The sequence below is a fragment of the Hipposideros armiger genome, unplaced genomic scaffold (assembly GCF_001890085.2).
Source record: "Hipposideros armiger isolate ML-2016 unplaced genomic scaffold, ASM189008v1 scaffold_135, whole genome shotgun sequence".
NCBI lineage: Eukaryota > Metazoa > Chordata > Mammalia > Chiroptera > Hipposideridae > Hipposideros > Hipposideros armiger.
This window is the reverse complement of record NW_017731485.1, coordinates 1,405,337-1,425,886: the sequence shown is the minus strand read 5'-3', so window position 1 is coordinate 1,425,886 and position 20,550 is coordinate 1,405,337. Positions and strand designations below refer to the sequence as shown.

The following is a 20,550-nucleotide window of genomic DNA, read 5'->3' as shown; positions in this document are numbered from 1 at the left end:
GATCCAGACATCATCAACTGAACCACGATGTCCTCAGACCTTTTTCTTCAACAGGGAGGCGTTATACCGGCACCATCTGTCTCCACCTTGTTCTTTTTTTCAGCACCTGAGTGCATGTAGGTAGCCTGATGTTACTAACGCAGCGTTTGACACGTGAATATCTCTAGATTGCTTATCGCTTCTTTTGTTGATGGGCATTTGTGTGCCCTACCTCTTGTCATGGGAACCATCCTCAAACAACCGAACGGTAGAAGGTATCGCTTTGAATAACCCTTCTGGGGACACGTAGTGAGGATGATTGAAGACGCATCGTGTGCCTTCAAAAGGGGTTTGTAAAGAGAAGCTCCTGGTCCACACTGTGTGAGATAAATGCGTCAAAGCAGCAGTTATTCTGACTTTTCCAATAGATCCTAGAATTGTGGGGGTGGGGGTGGGGGTGACTAGGAAAGTTCTTGGTGAAGAACAATTCTTGGGAAAAGAGTTCCCATTCGAGCTGCCTTTTCATGGAAGCAGCTCTGCCTTAGGTCACGTGTCACCAGCATGCAGAGGCCTTGCTGGCCCTGAGGACCTGAGGACGGAAACAGACAGACCGTACCCCACCCAGCTTCACGTCCTGGGAAAGCCATGCTCTCCGGGCCAGGACGCTTTTCTCTCGTCCCTTTCACGAACCGCCACCTGGGGGGAGGATGCTGTTTCCGCCTTGTGTGAAGCATTTGGTACCATCTGGGCTGGCTGCGTTTCCACCAAGATAGTAAAGAAACACTTATCAGGAAAAACCAAAGCCGCTGTCACCAAGTGTGGCCGAGAGAGACTAGCTTCCTCGCTACACTTGCGGCTCCCTTGCTGCTGGGAACCATAACTCGACTCCGAAACCCTTCAGGACTGGGCAGGCTTTTGGCTCTGAGCCTGCAGCGCTGGCAGTGGCTCGGGATACGTGGTTTTAATAGCCGCAGCTCCTGGAGGTGTGAGTGGCAGCAGACCCAGAACCAATTCCATCCACTCCGTTCCTTTCCACGGAAACTTCTGGCCCCTTCGGGAGAGGACAGACCCCAAAGGACAGAGTAGAAGAAAGAGCCTATGGGGGGGGGGTGGATGGAGTCGTGCCCCAGGTAGGACCTTTTGGCTCAGCGGAAGTGGGTGCCCGAGGAGAACGCATCTGAAACCATTAGTCGTGAGATTGGCTCAAGAATGCAACATGTGCTTGTTGTGCAAAGCAGATTTTGGAAGAGCTATGAAGTCATAAACTTACAATGGACAGATATTCTCCCGGTGATTGTCCTGTGGGCTCACTTCATAAGATGGTGAAGGCGTGTGGCCTTCACAGAGAGAAGGAAGATGTGCCTGTGTGCTGCCAGCCCACCAGACAAGCTCCTGGCAGCCACTTCAGGGCTCCTCAGATCGTGTTTTGATGCGCCTGACTCCGTGGTCGATGTGTCACCCCGAGGTCCCAGCCTAGAAACTGGCGCCTGCTGTTAGTTTCCTTGGAAGGCTCAAGAAATGAGATTGTGTCCGATGGGGAAAATGCATGGGCATCCTCAGAAAGTAAAGCATGTAGAAAAGCTTTACGCTAAGGTGTGCTCGACGGGCCACCAGCATGAGCCCCACCTGCGATCCTGTTCGAAAAACAAATGAATGGATCTCACTCCAGACTCACTGTATCCGCATCTTCCTGTGGGTCCCAGCCCTTCCGGGTGACTCTTCGGCGGGTGCGGTGGACATGCTGTCCTCCGGGAGGGTTCAGATGGCAGGTCAGCTGCATTATTCTCAAGAAGAGAATCCACAAGTCATTCTGTTCTATGTTCATCCATTCAGAAATGGTTACGTCTTCATAATAAACGTACACAAATGCAATCATAAAGGGCGCTGAATAGGAATAATAACAATGAAAATAAAAATAATGAAATTGACTATTCCCTAGGTGCCAGGTTCTATGCCAAACACATATATTCTTTATCCAATTGGGCTCTTGTAACAGCCCAATGAAGCATGTCGTTCCTCTGTTTTATTGGTCCAGAAACTGAGGTTCAGAGATGTGGATTCGTGGGGGGCAAGGTGCAGACCCTGGCATCTTGGAGCCCTGTTTCCACAACTCTGTGCGACCTGCCTACTGTGTCATTAGAAATCCACTACACGTGGAATAAATTTGGTTTTCTGTATTCCTTGGGGGCAGGATCAACGTCTTAGGTTGTCCCCAGTGTCCCCAGCACCTAGCAGGATGCTTAACACATAGTAGAGACCTACTTGTTGAACTCAAAGGCAAAGAGGAATCAGTGCCGTTCCATGTAGGTGCCACTTGCAAGCTGAATGGGAGCGTGCCTCCCGCTGTGGATAAGTGGGAGAAAATGCCAGCACGCTAGTGGGTACACAGATGCCAGTGCAGAGCAAGTTACAGCTTGCGTCCTCGGCTCCCCTGTCGCTCACCTGACAGCCAGCCAGCCCTTTTCTCATCTCATTCATTCAGTCCCAACCCCGTACTCGCTCCATGATCTTAGTCAGGCAAGTCAGGTGGGTTTGTTTTGTTGTTGTCCTCCAGCAATGGTCAGCTGTTTGGATGTAGGGAAATACAGGGGAAGGTATTTGAATTTAACTCCCAGGGCTGGGGCTTTGCCGAATAAATAAAATGGAAAGAAAGAGGGGCAAACGGAGTTGAGGGTGTTTTCAAGGGCGTGATTATAAAGCCCCATAAAAAATCTAAGCTGAGTGAATGGAATAAAGGCACGCGCGGGTGGGGAGACAGAGAAAATTTATTGGGCTTGATAGACTGCTGGTGGAAGACTTGTTCAAGTGCAGTCGTCGAGTTAATGGGCTGGGAGAACAGGAAGTGGCTGAAGATCTCGGGGTCCATGAAACTCCGAATGAGAAAGTGGTGGCATTTCTGGGAGGTAAACTCCCGGGATAAGGTGACGGATGGGGTGGAAGCAAAGGTTGCCGGACATAAGGGGGAGTGCTTTGTCCCCTACGATGCAGTGTTCTGTTTCTCTTGTTGTATTGCACTTACGGGGACGGTTAGAATTAATGTTGAGTAACGGCAGTGAGCGTGGCTATCTCTGTCTTATGCCCGACTTTAATGGGATCACAGTTATCTAACGATAAACTGTGGTGCTGTTATGTCAGGGAGCCTTTATCCTGTGAATGAAATTAGCTCTGTCTAGCTAATCGCAGTGATCCCGTGGTTTTTCTCTTTTGACCTATAAATATGATGGCTATTTTAACAACGGATCTTCTAAGGTTGAGCCATCTTTGCATTCCGGCTAGGAGTCATGATATATTAGCCATCTAGCTGATAGTTTGATTCGATCTGCTACTATGTTACTTCGGGTTTTTCTATCATAAGTGAGATGTAGGCGCTGTATCCTTAAGACGCACAACTCCTGTTTCCTCATCGCCTTCCCTGGGCTACTTCCCGTTACTGGTGTTTGAATCGACTCCTCAGTAACTTCCTCCTGTTTCTCCAGGCTGATGCCTTATTCCACCTCATCCTTAAAAGGGCCAGTTGCACCCTCTGCTTCCTGACCCTCTGTTTCCTCTCCTTCTCTAAGCTGGTCTTAGAGACTCCTTTATGCTGGGTGTTCATGGCTGAGGCGGAGCCAGTATTTTCCCAGACTTCTCGCCCTGGGCTGTCTGGGTCCCAGGCGTGGTGCAGCATGGACGATGGCTGCACCTTAGCGTATAAGGCAGCTTTTTCTCTTTTAGCTTTTTCTTACTGACTTGAGGTAAAATTCACATCCCATAACATGAACCATTTCAAAGTGTACGGTTGAGTGGCATGTGTACATTTTCAGTGTTGTGCAAACGCCCTCTCTCCCTAGTGCCGAGAGACTTTCACCCCCTGTAAAGGAAGCCCCGTACCCATGTAGTGGTCACTCCCCGGCTGCTGGCAGCTGCTCGTCTGCTTCCTGGGTATGGATTTACCTGTTCTGGAGGTTTCCTATAAGTGGAATCACACAGTACGTGAGCTTTTATGGCAGGGTCCACGGAGGTTCAAAGCAGCACTACTCACAATAGCCAAAAAGTGGAAACCACCCAAATGGCGATCAGCTGATGGCTGGTGAACAAAATCTGATGTATCCGAGCAATGAAATATTATTCAGCTATAGTGAAGCAGTGACACATGCTACGATGTGATGAACCTTGAAAACATGATGCCAAATGAAAGAAGCCAGCCTGCCTTGTAGCCGTGGTGGCAAGCAGGCTGAGGGAATTTACAGTTACTCTTGGGGGCAGCGTGGGGAGAGCAGAATGGAAATCAGAAGTCAATTTTACACCAATGGAGAGCAGAGCCCACATCTCCATTTATCCCACTTTGGGGGCTCCTTAGCGATTGATGTTAATGAATTAAAATTCCCATTAAGTAAGCGTGACGCCAGGGACCCTTTCACAGGCTCTATAGCCGTCGCCGGTGGGCGCCTAAACATTTTGGGGGCCTTGAATGCTGCAACTGCTTTTTCTTTCTCCAGTAAGAGATGCCAAAAACCTTGTACCCATGGACCCCAACGGCTTGTCAGATCCTTACGTGAAACTGAAGCTCATTCCTGACCCCAAGAGTGAGAGCAAACAGAAGACCAAAACCATCAAGTGCTCCCTCAACCCGGAGTGGAATGAGACCTTCAAATTGTGAGTTGACATTATTGCAGCCCAGCACAGGGGTGGGGGTGGGAGTGGGAGTGGGGGGGGGGCTGAGATCTGGAAGTTCCTCCCCCAGCTTCTATTTCCTTCCCTCCCAGTCTCCTTCCCTCCCTCCCTTTTTTCTTCCTTCTTTTTCCTCCCCATCCATCTGCATTTTTGCATCGCAAGCCAAGCAAACACTGGAGCCTACTTTTTTTTTTTTTAATGGAGTTGAGACTGTCCGTGGCGTGGGGGAGCGGGCGGAATGGAAAATAGTGCGATGTGTTGCCAGCTGAAGGCGTGTTGTGAGAGGAGACTCTGGGTTCAGCAGTTCTGTAGGGCCGAGTGGAGGGAGAGAGCTGAGCCTGCAGCCCCCTGGGAGCTCCCTGCCATCGTCCCATGGAGGGTCTTCCCAGGCCGGAGCTCCAAGAACCTGGGATCACTTTTGGATACACCTGGGCCAACAAATGTTAGTGATGTTGACCAGTATTTATTGAGCATGTACTATGCATAACAGGCACTGAAGCACGTCATCTGGCTTCCATGGTCATTTTACCAATGGGGCTGAAAGAACGTGGCTGAAATCCCACAGCAAATACAGGGTGGAGTGGGGTTCAGCCTCAAGACAGCCTGACTCCAGAGGCCACGGGCCAGAAGCGTGATTCCTTGGGGGGATCCCCCATCCCTTTTTTCCTCTCTCAGGGCGAATCGGGGGGCCCCTCTCGGCCTCAGCACCGACAACTCTTCATAGAATTTCTCAGCCTCACGTGAACCCACGTGTGTGCAGACACCCACAGTTATGTAACTGGCACCCACGTTTCTTATAGTGACTGTGTCTGTAGGCTTTGCAGAACACCATGGGCCCTTATGAGACAGAAGGCAGCAGAAGTCGTCAGAACCGGCCTGGCCTCCCTCACCCCCCAACTCCTGTTTAAGCCACAGGCTTGTCAAACAGGAAAAGCTCTTGGTCCCCGGGGAGCTCGCCTGTGCTGGAAATGGAATATGTTTCTTGCAACAGCTTGTCATCTTTAAAAAGCCCTCCCTTCCGACCTTGTCCTCTTGTACGTTTCATCTGCCTGAGAGAGCACAGTAACCTGCCCGGCGCCTGTCTTTTCTCTCCCGACAGCCAGCTGAAAGAATCGGACAAGGATAGAAGACTGTCTGTGGAGATTTGGGACTGGGACCTGACCAGCCGCAACGACTTCATGGGGTCTTTGTCGTTTGGGATCTCTGAGCTGCAGAAAGCTGGCGTCGATGGCTGGTAAGGGAGGTTTGGCTTTGAGAGCCGCAAGAAGCGTGGCCCGTGCAACATGGGACCAAGTACGCCTTCCTTTTTCCCTGCAAGGGGAACAGTAAAGCAGAGTCACAAAGTGATGGCTGGTGCACTGGAGCTGCCCCACAGATAGGCTTTATTTGGTCCTCGTACTGAAAGGGGGAGAAAAGGATTAGTTGCCAATATTTTAAGAAAATCAGGACCTTTCCCATAAAAACCTAGACTTCTGGCTTGAAAAAGTAGAAAAACCTGGGCACACTGGGCCCGATCAGTTAATGTTCTCTTTAGACAGGATTTTCTGTTTGCCACAGTCCCCACTGCTCCCTATTGTCTCACACCTGCTCCTCTGACATAATTATGTGACGTCAGGGGCCCCTCCCAGGCACTAACTGGCTCTCAGAATTTACCCTCAAGATGCGTGCAGCTCACTGTCAGATTTCGACTTCGTAAGACGCTCCTTTGCTGGGACTGCTGCTGACCTGGCCACACAGGTGCTGGGGGCTTGCTGTCAGGTCAGCTGCAGGGCTTCCTTTGCTCTGGAGTTTCTGCTTTGCCCCCTTCCTATGGCAAAAACCCTTCCCCAGTGTGCCCAACAAAGGGCGGGGTGAGCCCCGTGGGCAGCCCTGTGTTTCGGTTGTCAGAGTCAGCCCAGCCTGGCACTGCAGCTTTGGGGCAGTAGGCACAAGCGGCCGCTCTGGCCTCTTTAAGGCAGACTGTCTCGTTTTGAGCTTTCTCACTCAGGGCTTTTTCAGTGGCAAGCAAAAGACAGTCAGAATCAAACTGGTTTAGCAAGAAAGGCCGGATCACCCCGGCCACGCAGCCTTTCCATCAGTCACCTGCACATTCCTGGCCTCTCCTCCATATTTATCCCAGGTGTTCACTCAAGTATGTATTGAGTTTCTGCCCCATTCTTGTCGCTAGAGATACATCAGGGATAAGACATGTGTCCTCATGGGGGGACCTTGGAGAGAAACCTGCACAGATAAACTAATCAGTGACATGATCAGAGGTGGAAGCCAAGAGTGTACCAAAAAAGTAAAATAAAATAATAATAATAAGGTATCTTAAAGCACAATTCAGAAGTGTTAAAAAAAAAAAACTAAAAAAACCCCCTAATTCTCATAAACTAGGGAATGAGCATTTGCTAGTGTTTTCCTTACATCACGAATGAGGGAGCCAGGAAGGTGAGCAGCTGGTTCCGAAGGTCTGAGAAGCTGCTATCCGATGTCAGACGAAAGGAGGCTGAACCAGCTTTGCAAAGATAGAGATAAACCTGGCAGCTAAACAGAGCAAGGAAATCGCAGCCTCGGAGGCGCTTATCTCACAGAACACAGTTGCACCCCCATTTTCTAAAAGCCAACATCGGTCTTTGCAGAGTTGGGAAACCATCTGGGCCCCGCTGGATGGTGAATAATAAGTAATAGTACCGGGAGGAAGGAGATTGCTAATTAGAAAATGCTCTAGCATGACATTAAAAGGTCACACGTCCTTTGCCTTTTCCCCAAGGTGTGGATACATTTTCTGAACATACGGATGGTTTAGCTTTGACGCACCCACCCTCCCCACTGACAGACTGGGTGCTTCTTCCTCCTGAAATCGGGCAGGAAGAGGTTAAAGGGGACGCTGGCGTGATGCCCAAGGGGCATGGGTGAGATGGCGGGACTAATGCTAATTCTAAGAACCATCTCTTATCACTTACCCGACTCTTACTAGATGCCAGGCATGGGTGTCACACATTCCTACGACGCTAATCAAATGTGTGTAAAAATAAAGCTTCTGTATCTCCTCCAATGGACCTAGGTTTTCTTATGCACTGTTGGGACCTCACGGTGGCCGAGGAGAAGGGGACCTTCTCTGCATGGGGTGGCTTCACAGCTGTAGAGTGGCCGACCCTGCCTGGTGCCTGGACCAATGCCCCCTGAGGCAGGACGGGTCCCACCCAGCTTCGGGGCACCCTTCTGGCTTCATGCTGGAGTCCCAGGTCCTGGTCTCTTGCCTCCTGTTGTGAGGTCCCTTCACAGTGTCTTCTTTGTCCCACCCCCCAAGCCACTGCCAGGCCCCACCCCACCCAGCACTTGCGGGACCCCTCATTTCTGAGTCTCCTGCATGGAGAGCCAGGAGCGCTGTGCCAGAGTCCTCCATCTGTCCCCCGCCTGCAGCTGCTGCTGTGACACTGAGGTCCTTCACGTAGGTCTCTGCCCGGGGCTCCAGCCAGGAGCGGGCAATGCCCTCTGCTTTCCCCCCGTCCCCTCCTCCTCCTTCGCAAGGTTCTCCAGGTCCCAGAGGGCACCGCACTCGCCAAGGTGCCGCCACATGCTTCTTCCTGGGCTGGCGCCTGCCTTGTCCCCTCCCTTGAAGCAGACAGCGGAGAGCAGGGAGCACAAAATGGCTTCATGACAAGGGACGGCTCGTCAGGAGTATGTCCTCAGTATTGCCGCGTTTTCCCTTCCATCATCCTTTCATTCTCCGACAGTTCTGGGCAGAGTGCTATCCCTGAGATTGGAGTAGTTAAGCAATGGGTGAGGGACACACAGCTCCTAAGGGACAGGGCTACAGGTCAGGTCCAGGTCTGACGATGCCGGAGCCTAAGCGCGTGCACACCCCACCCTGCCTCCTGAAACGCGGGTTTGTCACATGGGTAGCTCCTGACCTTGGCTCTGGTAATGGGATGGATGCTGTGTGACCTCCGCTGAATCCCGCACCTCTCTGTCCTAGGGCCTTGTCAGTGGGTAGGGTTCCATTCACCAGTGATACTTACAGCGCCCCCACCACCCCCAGCCCCTTGGAGGATGGCGATGAAGTTGATGAAATAATAGTTGGGAGGGAACTTTTACAAAATAAAAGCCCTCTTCAGATTTTGCAGGTAAAAGTCCTCTCCAGATTTAGGTTCCAAGCCATCCCCGATGCTGTCGAGGGTGAGGCACAGCCCCTGTCTGAGACTCAGTTTCCCCATCTGGAAGGGGCCGAGCTCTCCCAGCGACTCTTGTGCTTGTCATGTGTGACCGTGTGGCCTTGGCGGCTGCAGGATCTGTAAAAGCTCAGGCCCCTCGTCTGCCCCTTTGCCACCAGCTCCGCGTCTGCTGTCAACTCCTCTCCTGTGTTTCTAATTTTATTTCTGCTCTCGCCTTCCTGTCCCCCTTGTTTTCCAGATGTTCGTCTGTTTCATTGTTTTGTTTTTCTTCGGAGCATCAGCTCTGGGATTTTGCATATCAGCCCTGTTTCCTCCTTTGCTGTAGGCTGGTTTGGTGGTTGTCTTTGAATTTCGGTTGAACATGGGCCTCGTTTATTTTTCTTCTCTTAACGTCCTCTGCTCTTCAGAAACAATGAACAGGCATTGGAGGGAATAAATAGTTCCTCCCAGTTTTGACCTGTCACATTCCAGCTTTTGTCACTTTAGTCAAGGTCTGCAGTTGTATTTTTAATTTCCTTTCTAATGAGCTTTCACAGTCATCCCCCCTTATCTGCCGGGGAGCCGTCCGAAGACCCCCAGTGGATGCGTGAAACCATAGATTGCACTGAACCCTATATGTGTGTTTGTCCCAACACACACACACTGTCTCACTTAAGGGAGAGCCTTCTGGCTTCCCTTTGGCGTATCCAAGTTGCCAGCTTCACTTTGTACTCTGGGATCGTTATTACGTAAAATAAGGGTGATGTGAACACAAGCACGGCTACTCATGACTAATGGGCAGGCGTGTAGATACACTGGACAAAGGGACGAGTCACATCCCAGGCTGCTGGCTGACCTCCCGTTAGCACAAGCAGGGGCAGATACTGGCCACGGAGCCTTCGCTAAGGAGCACCACCCACTTGGACATGGGGAACCTTGAGTTGTGTATGTTTATTGTTTTACGGTTACTTTCTACTTGTAACTGTAAGTGATACTGGCTCTTTTACAAGCTAAGAGATACAAAGTGTCCTCTCAAAGCGAACATATTATAAAAAAGAGACAACGCAATAACAAGCATTGTCAATAATAATACCCAGATTTAGCAAAATCCACAAAGTCAGCCCTGCTCCGTGTCCGCTCTTTGGTCCTGGAGCCTGTGGAATTTCCTGGAAGCGCCTGCTGTGTGGACAGCACCCTTTCCTGATTTCCCGCAAAGAGACAGATGTTCTCGTGGTTTTGTGTTTCTTCGGGTAATTGCAGCGGGGATTTGGAAGAAGAGAATTGACTATTAATGTGGAGGCATCCAGGCTCCCGTTGTCATCTCTGCTTCTAATCACCTGTCCCCCTATTTTTAGAAGCCTCCTGGGAAGATTTGTGAATGGAGGGGGAAAATGTGATGAAAATTGTACGTTTGGGTTAGGATGTCTCTTTGGGGGTGTGGAATTCTGGGATTTCTGCCCCCCCCGACCCCCACTACTGACTCAAATGCCCGTGGAGTGTCGCTTTTCCTTCCTCACTGTCTTCACATCCTCAGACTAGATGGGAACCTCTTGGTGGCCAGGAAGCGAACTGAGACCGCCATGTTCGTTCTGATAATAGTAATGTCGGTATCGACGATGGTGATGGTGGTGGAGCCTTTTGGCCAACGCTTGCTAAGTGCCCGGCGCTGTGCTCATCATTTTACGTGCGTCATCGTTTCTCGGCTTCACAATAGTCCCAGGAAAAAGAAGCTTTGATTCCAGTCAAAGATGGGAAAAACCAAGACTCAGAGGGACTGGGCAGCTTATCTGAGGTTATACAGGGAGGCGAGCAGAGGCGGGATTCGGACTCAGGCAGCTTGGGCCCAAGGAGGGAGGGAGAGAACTTTGCATCCAATAAGCACAGAATAGACACTGTTTTCTTATGTCCATAGAGTAGTTACAGAAATATGTAGCATAACTGGCTACACACACACGCACGCGCACACACACACAGGGAAAACCCTCAGCACATTTTTTAAAGTAGCGCTTTCCCTGCCCGCTTCTTGTACCCACAGAATAAAAGCAGCCTTGTCACGCCTTTTCTGGCCCTTGTCTCCCTTTAGGTTTAAGCTGCTGAGCCAGGAGGAGGGCGAGTACTTCAACGTGCCGGTGCCGCCGGAGGGAGGTGAGGGCAGTGAGGAGCTACGGCAGAAGTTTGAGGTGAGACGTCTGGCTTTCCGCCTCCGTGGGAACCGGCTGCGGCCGCCTCTGGGCTGTTTTCCCCCTTTACGGTGTGGCTTCTACCAAGGCCTTCCTTTCTGACTCTGTGCCTTTGTAACGTCTGTCTCCCAGCAAACTCCTACTGATCCTTCAAGACCCCAGGTAAATGTTCCCTGCCTTGTGACGTCATTCCTGCTTCCCCGGCCTCATTCAGATTCAGATCTTTCCTCCAAGTGCTCGCTCACTGCCCAGGTCATTTTGCTGGGTGGCGTGGCCTGGGATGGAAGTACTGGCGAGTAAGGAAAGACGTGGACAGGGTAGTGATATGGCCTGGAGGCTGAGTCAGTGAGGTCTGCTGAGGGAGGGATGCAGCCTAGATTTGGACGTACTGGCAGGATGGTGCTGTATGATCCACAAAGGGAATTGATTGTGCTGGTGACTCTGTGAAATACCCGTGGGCATATCTTCCAAAAGCTAAGAGCCCTGACTTTGGCTCTGATCTTGAGCTCTGGTGCCGGCTCTGTCTCTACCTCAGATAAACCCCTTCCCTCCTGTGGGGCCAAAGCAACCCCATATTCATCTACGTGAGAGTAAGCGGTATATAGGACACATCGAATTTTATAAAGAAAATGTTGTGGGGAAGATGGGTTTGAGCACTTCCATTTTATGTGTGCTGAGTGATTTTAAAGTAGTTTCATAAGGGAAAACATGATTTTGTTCCCACAAACTCAATATACCGAGTCTGATGGGAAATCATCAATTCTAGATAAGCAGTGATGGCCTACTAACGCTGGGGGAAAAAATGTAGAAAAGAGCTAAAACGAAACAGATTACTATCATTGTTATTCATTAAAGAATCCCACAAGCAAATAAATGAAAAAATAGGACCAAGGAAAGTTCTGTGCAAGAGAGGTCCACGGTACTGTGAGAACGTAATAAGAGGCAGATGTAACCTTGCCTGAGAGGGCGGGGATGGCGTCCTTGCGGAAAGAACAATGGAAGTTAACCAAGTAAAGAGGAGGAAAGAGCATTTCAATCGGAGGACAGCACGTGCAAGGGCCCTGTGGTGGGGAGTTACGGCAACTGTGTGAGGCTGAAAGAGGGGCATTGTGGGTAGAGCAGAGAGAGCCGAGGGACGGAGGTGGGGATCCACGTAGAAGGATTTTGCCAGTTATTCCCTGCGCCATGTTCATTTCCCCCTGAACTTGACAGAAATAGTACTTGAGTATTGACCCTTGTCATGCCCTGTGCCCTTCATAAAACCTGGACTGTGGTGATGGGTCTGACCCAGCGGGATATCCCTTGCTGGAAATAATTGGGATAAGTAGACATGTTGGTCTTGAGCAAATGAGTGAGCTTGAGTACTGAGCATCTGTCCCCCAGAGCTGGCTCAAGCACAGAGGAGGTGACCAGAGGGTGTTCCCACCCAGCTGAGCTGAGAACTGGACACTGTATGATAAAAATTAGGACAGGAAGGCAGCCCTTCCGGAAAACGGTCTCCATCTCTTTCCCTCAGCTTCCTGATGACGTGTCCGTTTGCTGCCGTGTGACCATGTATCGCTGTGAATGGGGGAGGAAAAAAAAAAAAAAAGCAAAAGGCCAGTATTTTCCAGTATCAAATGAAGTCTCAGTTTTGCAAAATGGTTTCGTCTGTCCCAGGGAAGCTGGAGTAACATTTCAGAACACCAAGATACACGTTTCCTCCCCGAACAGAGCATTTGGGGCCAGTCACCGGCTGAATGTAAAGGACTGTTTTTATTTACATGCAGCAAAACATGTGCCTTTATTTCCAGCAAGAGCCTGCAAATGCTTGTGGATGCCTGAATTGTAATCACTGCACACCATAGTTGTTGATTAAAAAACAATGTTTCCAACAGACGGAACATTGTTCTGAGGTGCACGGAGCAATGTCTGTTGACCTTGAACATGAAAAACGTAATCCCTGTGCCGTAACCAATTAGCACCCAGAATGACTCAGGAATTACTTTCAAGCCTCTTAGCTGGAGAAATTCTGAGTGAGGTAAAGTCGAGCTGCCAGAATGGCGGGGACGGAATTTCATGATAGGCTGAGCTGGGTGCGGTTCCCACACGTGGTACATTTCACGCCATCGGAGCTGGCTTTGTGGGGGCTTCCTCCTGACTGTGGGGCCAAGGAAGGGAAGACACTGCCATGGATGGTTCAGAGTGGGTGTTCGGAGAGTCTTAGAATTTTTTTATTTAATAAAATGCTTACTAAGCACTGTTTATTATTTTAAGTGTTTTAGAAATAGTCGCTCATTTCATTCAACCCTCATGACAACCTGAATGGTACAGGTCAGTCTGGCTATCATCCTGTTGTCTTTTATCGATGAGCCAACTCAGGCCCAGCGAGGTTAGGCCACCCTCTAACATCCCACAGCTGGCCATCACCCTGCTTTGAGTTTCCCCAGAAACAGACTGTAAGGGTTCAAGTGCACTTAGTTTCTTTGGGAGGTGATGCCAGATTTACAGTCATCCCTCATCCTCAGGGGACACATTCGAAGACCCCCAGTGGGTGCCTGAAACCACGGATAGCACCAAACCCTGTTTTTTCCTGTACATACATACACTTTTACGGCTTCTCGTTGGCATGTCCAAATTGCCAGCATCACTCCTTGTGCTTTGGGGCCATCATTCAGTAAAATCAGGGTGACGTGAACACAGGCACTGCGATACTGTGACAGTCACTCTGATAACCAGGACAGCTGCCAAATGACTAATGGGAGGGGCATGTACAGTGTGGAAATAGGGATAGAGGGTGGTTTATGTCCTGGAAGGGACGGCGAGAGATTTCATCTTGCTACTCAGAACAGCGTGCGATTTAAAACTTAGGAGTTGTTTATTTCTGGAGTTTTCCTTGTAATATTTTCGAACCACGGTTGGCTGCAGGTAACCGAAACTTTGGCAAGTGAAACCGTGGATAAGGGTGACTCCTATATTTCTTGAAAGGAAGCTGGGGATTGAGCTTTTATAGGAATCTCCTGATTTTCAATGGCTGTCAACTTACTGAAACATTCAAACGCCCCTACCACCGGGAGGACCATCAGATGTCTGTTCTAGGGTCTGGAAGCTGAGATGACATTCTATCTTAGTCTGTTCAGGTTGCTATAAAAATACCATTGACCAGGGGGCTTAAACAACCAACATTTATTTTCTCACAATTCTGGAGGCTGAGAAATTGGCAATCACAGTGCCTACAGATTCAGTGTCTGGTGAGGGCTTCCTGGTTCAAGGGCCGAAGGAGCGCTCGGGGGGCTCTGTTATAAGGGCCCCTACCCATTCACAACCTAATCCCCTCCAAAGGCCCCCATCTCCAAATACCATTGCACTGGGGTTAAGATTTCAGCATGTGGACTTTGGGGGTATGCAAACATTACGGATCTATGGCATATACCTATGAGGAAAGCCACCACAGCAAATGAAGTGGGATTTGGAAGAGGACTTTGGGGCCCGATTCAGAGGAAAGACCCAGAGATGGAGCTAGTGGCCACTTGTTCCTCCTTGAAGGACAGGGGGAAAACTTCCCCCCAGTAACATAATGTTAGACTGGGGAGTCTAAGCTCCTCACCTTACTGCATTTGCAGGGTGTGTTGGGACCTAAGATGGGGAGATGGGCTGGAATGGGGACCAGGGACCAGGGACAGCCCGTACTGGGACCTTCCCAGGTTGGACAATGGGGTGTGAGGATGGAATGGGTCTTAAGTTGGGGTTCAAAGAATGCAGGAGACATAGTAATAAAGCACAGAGACGTTAGGGTGGGGAAGAGAATATGTTTGAGTCAGGACAACCTGGGAAAAACTTGGGGGGCCAGAGAGTGAGGCTTTGGGACGATCGGAGGACATGGCCTCCAAAACAGTGCAACTTCTGTTCTAGGCTTTTCTCTCGTTTGCGTTCTCCGTGATGATGTCACGGTTTTAACTACCTCCTCGGTACTGGTAGCCCCCAGACCTCTGTCTCCGGTTCATGAATCATTTCTTAACCCCAAACCCATATACACAGTTGGTTACTGGGTACTTACACGTGGAGGTCCCAGGGACACTTAACTCCCAACCTACCTTATCTTACTATGAAATAACTTGACCAGGCATGTTCAGGCAGGCTTGTTCGTACCCCCAAAGTGGAGGCAACACACATGCCCATGAAGAGGAGAATGGGCAGACAGAAACCGTGACTGTGACTCGGCCGTGCACAGGGACGGACTCCTATGCACACAGCTACGGGGTAAATTCCAGCAACATCACAGTGAGTGAGAGAGGCGAGATACGGGCGGCTGACTCCGTCCCTCACGAGGGACCACGCAGCCCTCCCACTCTCCACAGACACCAGCTGGGGGGCCTCCAGTTTAATTCACCGCTGACACCAAGTGCCTGGAGTTAGCAGGGACCCCACAGGTGAAGGGCTCCACCCCACAGGACCGTCCCCACTCGAGACTCCCGGCCGGTGGGTCCTACTTACCCACACAGTAGTCTGACATGGCTGCCAGTCAGGGGTTTCTGTGGTCCCCTCCGTGGACTCGATAGTTTGCGGTGATGGCTCACACAACTCAGGGAAATACTTTGTTTCCCAGCTTGTTATGTACAATAGCAAAGGACTGTGACAAAAGACATGGATGACTAGATAAGTGGAGAGACACACAGGGAGAGAACCAGGAGGGTCCTGAGTGCAGGAGCGCCTGTCCCCGTGGAGGTGGGGTGCACCTTCCTCCCAGTAGGTGGATGTGTTTACCGCCCCCCAGAAGCTCCCTGAACCCCGTAGTTCAGGGAATTTTGTGGAGGCTTCATCATTGTAGGTGCGATCAATTATTCACTTGTTCTCCAGCCCTCGGGGTAGGGCTGCAAGTTCCAAGCTTCCAATCCCGGTTCAATCCTTCTGGTGAGCAGCCCCCATCCAGGGGCCATTCAGGAGCCCACCCAGAGCCGCCTCAATAGGACAAAAGATGCCCCTAGACACGTCCTGCCCCAGGGCCTTTGCACGCGCTGCCTCCTGCACCTGGAACGCCCTCCCTCTGTGCCCACCAGGAAACAGCCCTCAGCAATCTCCATCCATCCCCCTGATTTACCTTATTTTTCTCCATTCCCCTTATCACTGCCGTACAATCCAGGTCCTTACTTGTTTCTTAACCTGTTGTCTTCCTGCTGGAACACAAGCTCCATGAGGGCCAAGATTTGTCTGTTTCGTTCTCCTCCACTGCTTCCCCGGGGCCTGTGCCCGGCACAGAGAGGCACGTCGGATGGGATGTTTGGGGCAGAGGGGTGTCATGCGCTCAGGGCCACACAGCTTGTCCCTGCCAGAGTCAGGACTCCAGCCCGAGCTTTTAGCTCCGTGGTTTTCTTGCTCCAGTAACAAGACCCTGCTGGCCTCCTGTCCTCCTCCTCCCCTAGCATTCGCTGCCACCTGAGTCACCATCCTGCTGCTCACAGCAGCGGGTCCCTCCCATACTGCGCTGAGGACCAACGTGGGGCCGCGCCCATCCATTTAGCTATTTAGCCAGAAACTATATCAGTTGTCAGGGAGATGGTGGAGAAGGAGGTCTGTAGCCTGTGCCCTCGCAGTCTCCAGTGCGTTGAAGGGAAGCAAGTCACCAATCGCTGTCCAGCACACACGAGAAGCGAGATGGATGTAGGGAAGCAGATGGGGACACCTCGTCCTGACACAGGGACTCAGGGAGGGCTTCCCTGAGGAAGTGACAGTGAGGGTAACTAGGCAAAGGGGAGAGAATAGCCATCCCCACAGCAGCCAGCGAGATCACGTGCAAAGGCCCCGAGGTGGGAGGGGAAAGACTGGAGCTGGGTTGACGGGAAGGAGGACCCGAGACATGATGGGGTGGGAGAGCCAGGTAGGGCCTGGTCGTGCTGGGCCTCACAGGCCACTGAGAGCCCTGAGTCTTTCTGTCCAAAAATTAATGGGTCACCACCGACGTGTTTTAATCACGCGGTGACTCGGTTGGGTGTAAGAAAGCAGGAGTTTCCTCTGGCTGTGTGGGGAGCCCAGTGTGGAGGGAGCCGAGGTGGGTTGTCCACGTGAGAGGTGATGCCAGCTGGTGTTGGTGGGGATAGAAAGCTGTATTCCGGAGGCCACTCGGAGGAAGAAAGGACATTCCAAGTGGTGGGTGACACATGAGGGAGCCAAGAGAAAGGGAGGTGCCAAGGATGGCTTCCAGGTTTCCATCTAGAGAGCGCAGGTTGGCCGTATTTTTCTCCGGGTTGGGGGGCGGGGGCGTGCACTGCAGGAACCCCAACTTGCTGCTGTTCACGTGTCTTCCTACAAGGGCACCCTTACACCCTAATGACGCTCCCGTGTGCTTCCCCCTCCAGCGGGCCAAGATCGGTCAGGGGACCAAGGCTCCGGAGGAGAAGACAACTAACACCATATCCAAATCGGACACCAATGGGAACAGAGACCGGATGAAGCTGACGGATTTTAACTTCCTCATGGTGCTTGGGAAAGGCAGCTTTGGCAAGGTACGGTCTGGCGTGGATGCGGTGCTGCAGAAAGGACAGCTCTTGAGGCAGGCATGTTTGCTGGTTGTAGGAGGTTTATATGCCAGGGAGGGGGTGAGTGAAAAGCAAATAGATGTACACCACACATCGCCGTGGGCCCCAGGAGGGAAGTGGATAGACTGCCGTGCCACGAACAAGCCAAGAGGGGACCCACTCAGGCTCTCAGAGGAGGTGTGACATGTAAATTGAGACGTGAAGGAGGCGGGTGAACCAGCCTTGCATTCAAAGAGCTAGGAGAGAATGTTCCAAGCAGAATGAACAGCGCGTGCAAAGGTCCTGGGGCACAGAAGGGCTTGTTGGCGCGTTTTAAGGACCATCAGAAGGTGTCAGGGCCAAAGGTTATCCGCAGGGGGAGGTCGTAGGATGTGAGGTTGCAGAGACGGCAGCCTCCAATCATGCAAAGCCGTTGGAGCTGTTATTTGATGAGGAACCTGGAGTTGTGTCATGGTGTGATAGGGAGCCGTCGAAAGTTTCTAAGCAGAGAAGTGGCACGATCGGATTTGCGTTTTGGAAATGATCTCTCTCGCAGCCAAGAGTGTAAACAGTTCCTTTTCATAGAGCAGCACAGCTGAAGAGCGACCCTGGGACTCGTAGAGGGGTCCTGGGTGCTTTTACAGACGCCGGGAGACGCCGTTTTACTGAAGTTGAGATTGTGTTAGAAGTATTCCTGACTCGTTTGATGCTGTCTTGAGCCTCTGAATCCCTTCGGGTGCCACGCATGTGTTTAGTGTAAATCGCATACCGTGGGCTCAGGTGTGCAGAGCACGTAAATGTCACCCTGATGTCTGTAGCTTACGTAAGAATCTGGGAGTCATCCCTCAGTACTCGTGTCCCCGGGCCCCAGCGCGTCATCGATGGGTGAGTCCCAGCACCACCTTCTCCAAAGCATGCCAGGAGTTGGCTGCCTCCCCCATCTAACTAACTAACACAATCCTCCTGTATACCATAGCTGCCACCCAGACCACTGCAGAAGCTTCTCACTGGTTTCCCTGCTTCCACACTTGTGACCTAGAATCACTATTCCTTTCATGGGGCAGCCACAGTCACTTTTAAAATCCTACCCTAGGTCCCGGCACTCCCCTGCTTAAAACCCGTAATGAGGTCTCTTCACAATTAGAATAAATTCTCTCCTACATCCCTGGTGTACCATCTGACCCTTGTTCACTGCTTGATGACGTCTTTTTCTTCTCTCTGTCCCCTGCTGTGCTCGGGCCACAATGGTCGTTCTTGGGTTTTTAAATGCGCTAGGCTCCTTTCCGCCCTTAAACCTTGTGTGATGCTGTTCCCTTCGGTCTTTGCATGGCTGGCTCCTTCTGGTAGTTCCCGTAGAAATTTAAATGTCGCCTCTTCCGAGAAGCCTTCCCTGACCACCCCCTCAAGTGGGGCCGCTCATTCATTCTCCATGATAGCAGACTGCCTCGTAGCCCCCATCCCCAGGGGACAGTTTGCCCCTCTTCTCCCGCTAAGATCTGACCTCCACGGGAGCGGGGACCTTTTCTGTCGTGCTCACCACTGTACTCCCCAGGCCTAGACTGAATGTGTAGGTTTTCTCTGTGGGTCACAGGCCATCTGCTGAGACTGGGTAAGGGACCTGAGGTGGTGGCCCAGGGTCTGATGAGCCTGGAATGGGAACAGAGAACAGGGACATGCAGTGAGTAGCTGAGCAGTCCGAGTGCCAGGTCAGCAGTTGGTAATGGTAGGGTCCACGCCCTGGCATGCTTTTCGCCAGCAGCTCGGAGCAGCCTGCACATGGAGATGGGAAGTGGATGGCGAATGGGGCTGAGGACCAGGGAACCAGATTACAGTGATAGGGAGTGAGGGATTCTGGGGCGGGGGGCGGTACCCACTGCAGAGCCAACGGGGGCCTGCTTCTAGGGCGCTCGGTAGAGCCCTACCAAGTAAATGCATACAAGCGGGGGCATCTAGACTGGGCTGGAAGGGAGTCCACGCAGGAAGAGTGTCGGAACCCAGGTAGGAAAGGAGCTTAGGGTTCTAGGGATGGAAAATAAATGGGATGAGGTCAAGAGATTTAAAACTCTGGGAAGAAGAGAGGGGTGTAGACCCCAAAGCGGGGGGTGGTTTCCATGATGACGGAGAAGAACGTGGCCTCAATGAAGTTTCCAATACGCTGGGGCTGCTGGGGAGTTTTAAACAATTACATTTTTAATAAGCAATATACTCACATGGTTTGTAATTAAAATTATGTTTAAAGGATAAATATGGAGAGCTGTTTGCCCCCCACCCCAAGGTCACCTGCGCCCTGGCCTTTGTTCATTTAATTTGCATCTTTCCAGTGTCACCGTGCTAATTTAACAAGTGTAAATTTGCATTTTTATTCTGGGCCTTGTTACCTCAAAAGTTAGCGTAGTCTGAATATCCTTCACCTTTTTGAGCACTTGCCAATGTAGGTTGGAGAGTTTTTGACTGAGTGATGGAAGCTGGGTGGGGGGGCACGCTTTAAGGAAAGGAAAAGGGTGGGGAACAACAGGGGTCATTGGGGAGCAGTGAGGGAATGAGAGAATAGATCATGCTTCCATGGAAACGGTTAGAATAATTGAGAGCTCTGTCCCAGGCTGGGGGATGTGGCATCAAATAAATCACAGATGAAAATAATAGTGTGCCACGAAAGCCACGAGGACAGTCAGAACCGCTGTGATCCTTAGAAACACAGTACCCTTTGCCACTCTAGTTTCGCCAGCCATGGTTTTCGGTCACTGTGGCTTTATATTTGAATGCCTGCTTTTGCCACTTTGCACTCTTGTTGGGCAGATAGGTCAATCCCCTTAACCGGTCATTGCTGTCCCCCTTGCAAAGGTGGGAGGGACCGACCTTCGGGGTGACCTGTTTACACCTCTGCTCCCCCTGCCCGCAGCCTCATCGGATCTGGCCCCGAAACAGGCTTGAGCAGTGGTAATAATCTGTAGGGTTGACACGGAAGTGATACAAGCATTTTGCTGAAGGTCTAAGGGAGGAAGGGGCTTGGCTGTTTAAAAAACCCAAAAGTGAAAATGTTAACAGGGGGAAAGCAAGTGTGAAGGCCCCTGAGTTCCCAAGGAGGAAGCCCCGTTTCAGAAACTCTACAGG

General features: G+C 51.2%; 1 protein-coding gene across 2 annotated transcripts in view; it reads left to right on the top strand.

Annotated features, from left to right (window-relative positions):
* PRKCB (protein kinase C beta) overlaps positions 1 to 20,550 on the top strand; it is a 255,123-nt gene that overhangs the window by 172,430 nt on the left and 62,143 nt on the right. For both annotated transcript variants that reach the window (XM_019649900.1, XM_019649899.1), the window contains exons 6-9: positions 4,458 to 4,614; positions 5,732 to 5,866; positions 10,852 to 10,948; positions 17,281 to 17,427. In XM_019649900.1, the coding sequence (XP_019505445.1) occupies positions 4,458 to 4,614; positions 5,732 to 5,866; positions 10,852 to 10,948; positions 17,281 to 17,427 (536 nt within the window). The remainder of the gene's footprint in view (positions 1 to 4,457; positions 4,615 to 5,731; positions 5,867 to 10,851; positions 10,949 to 17,280; positions 17,428 to 20,550) is intronic.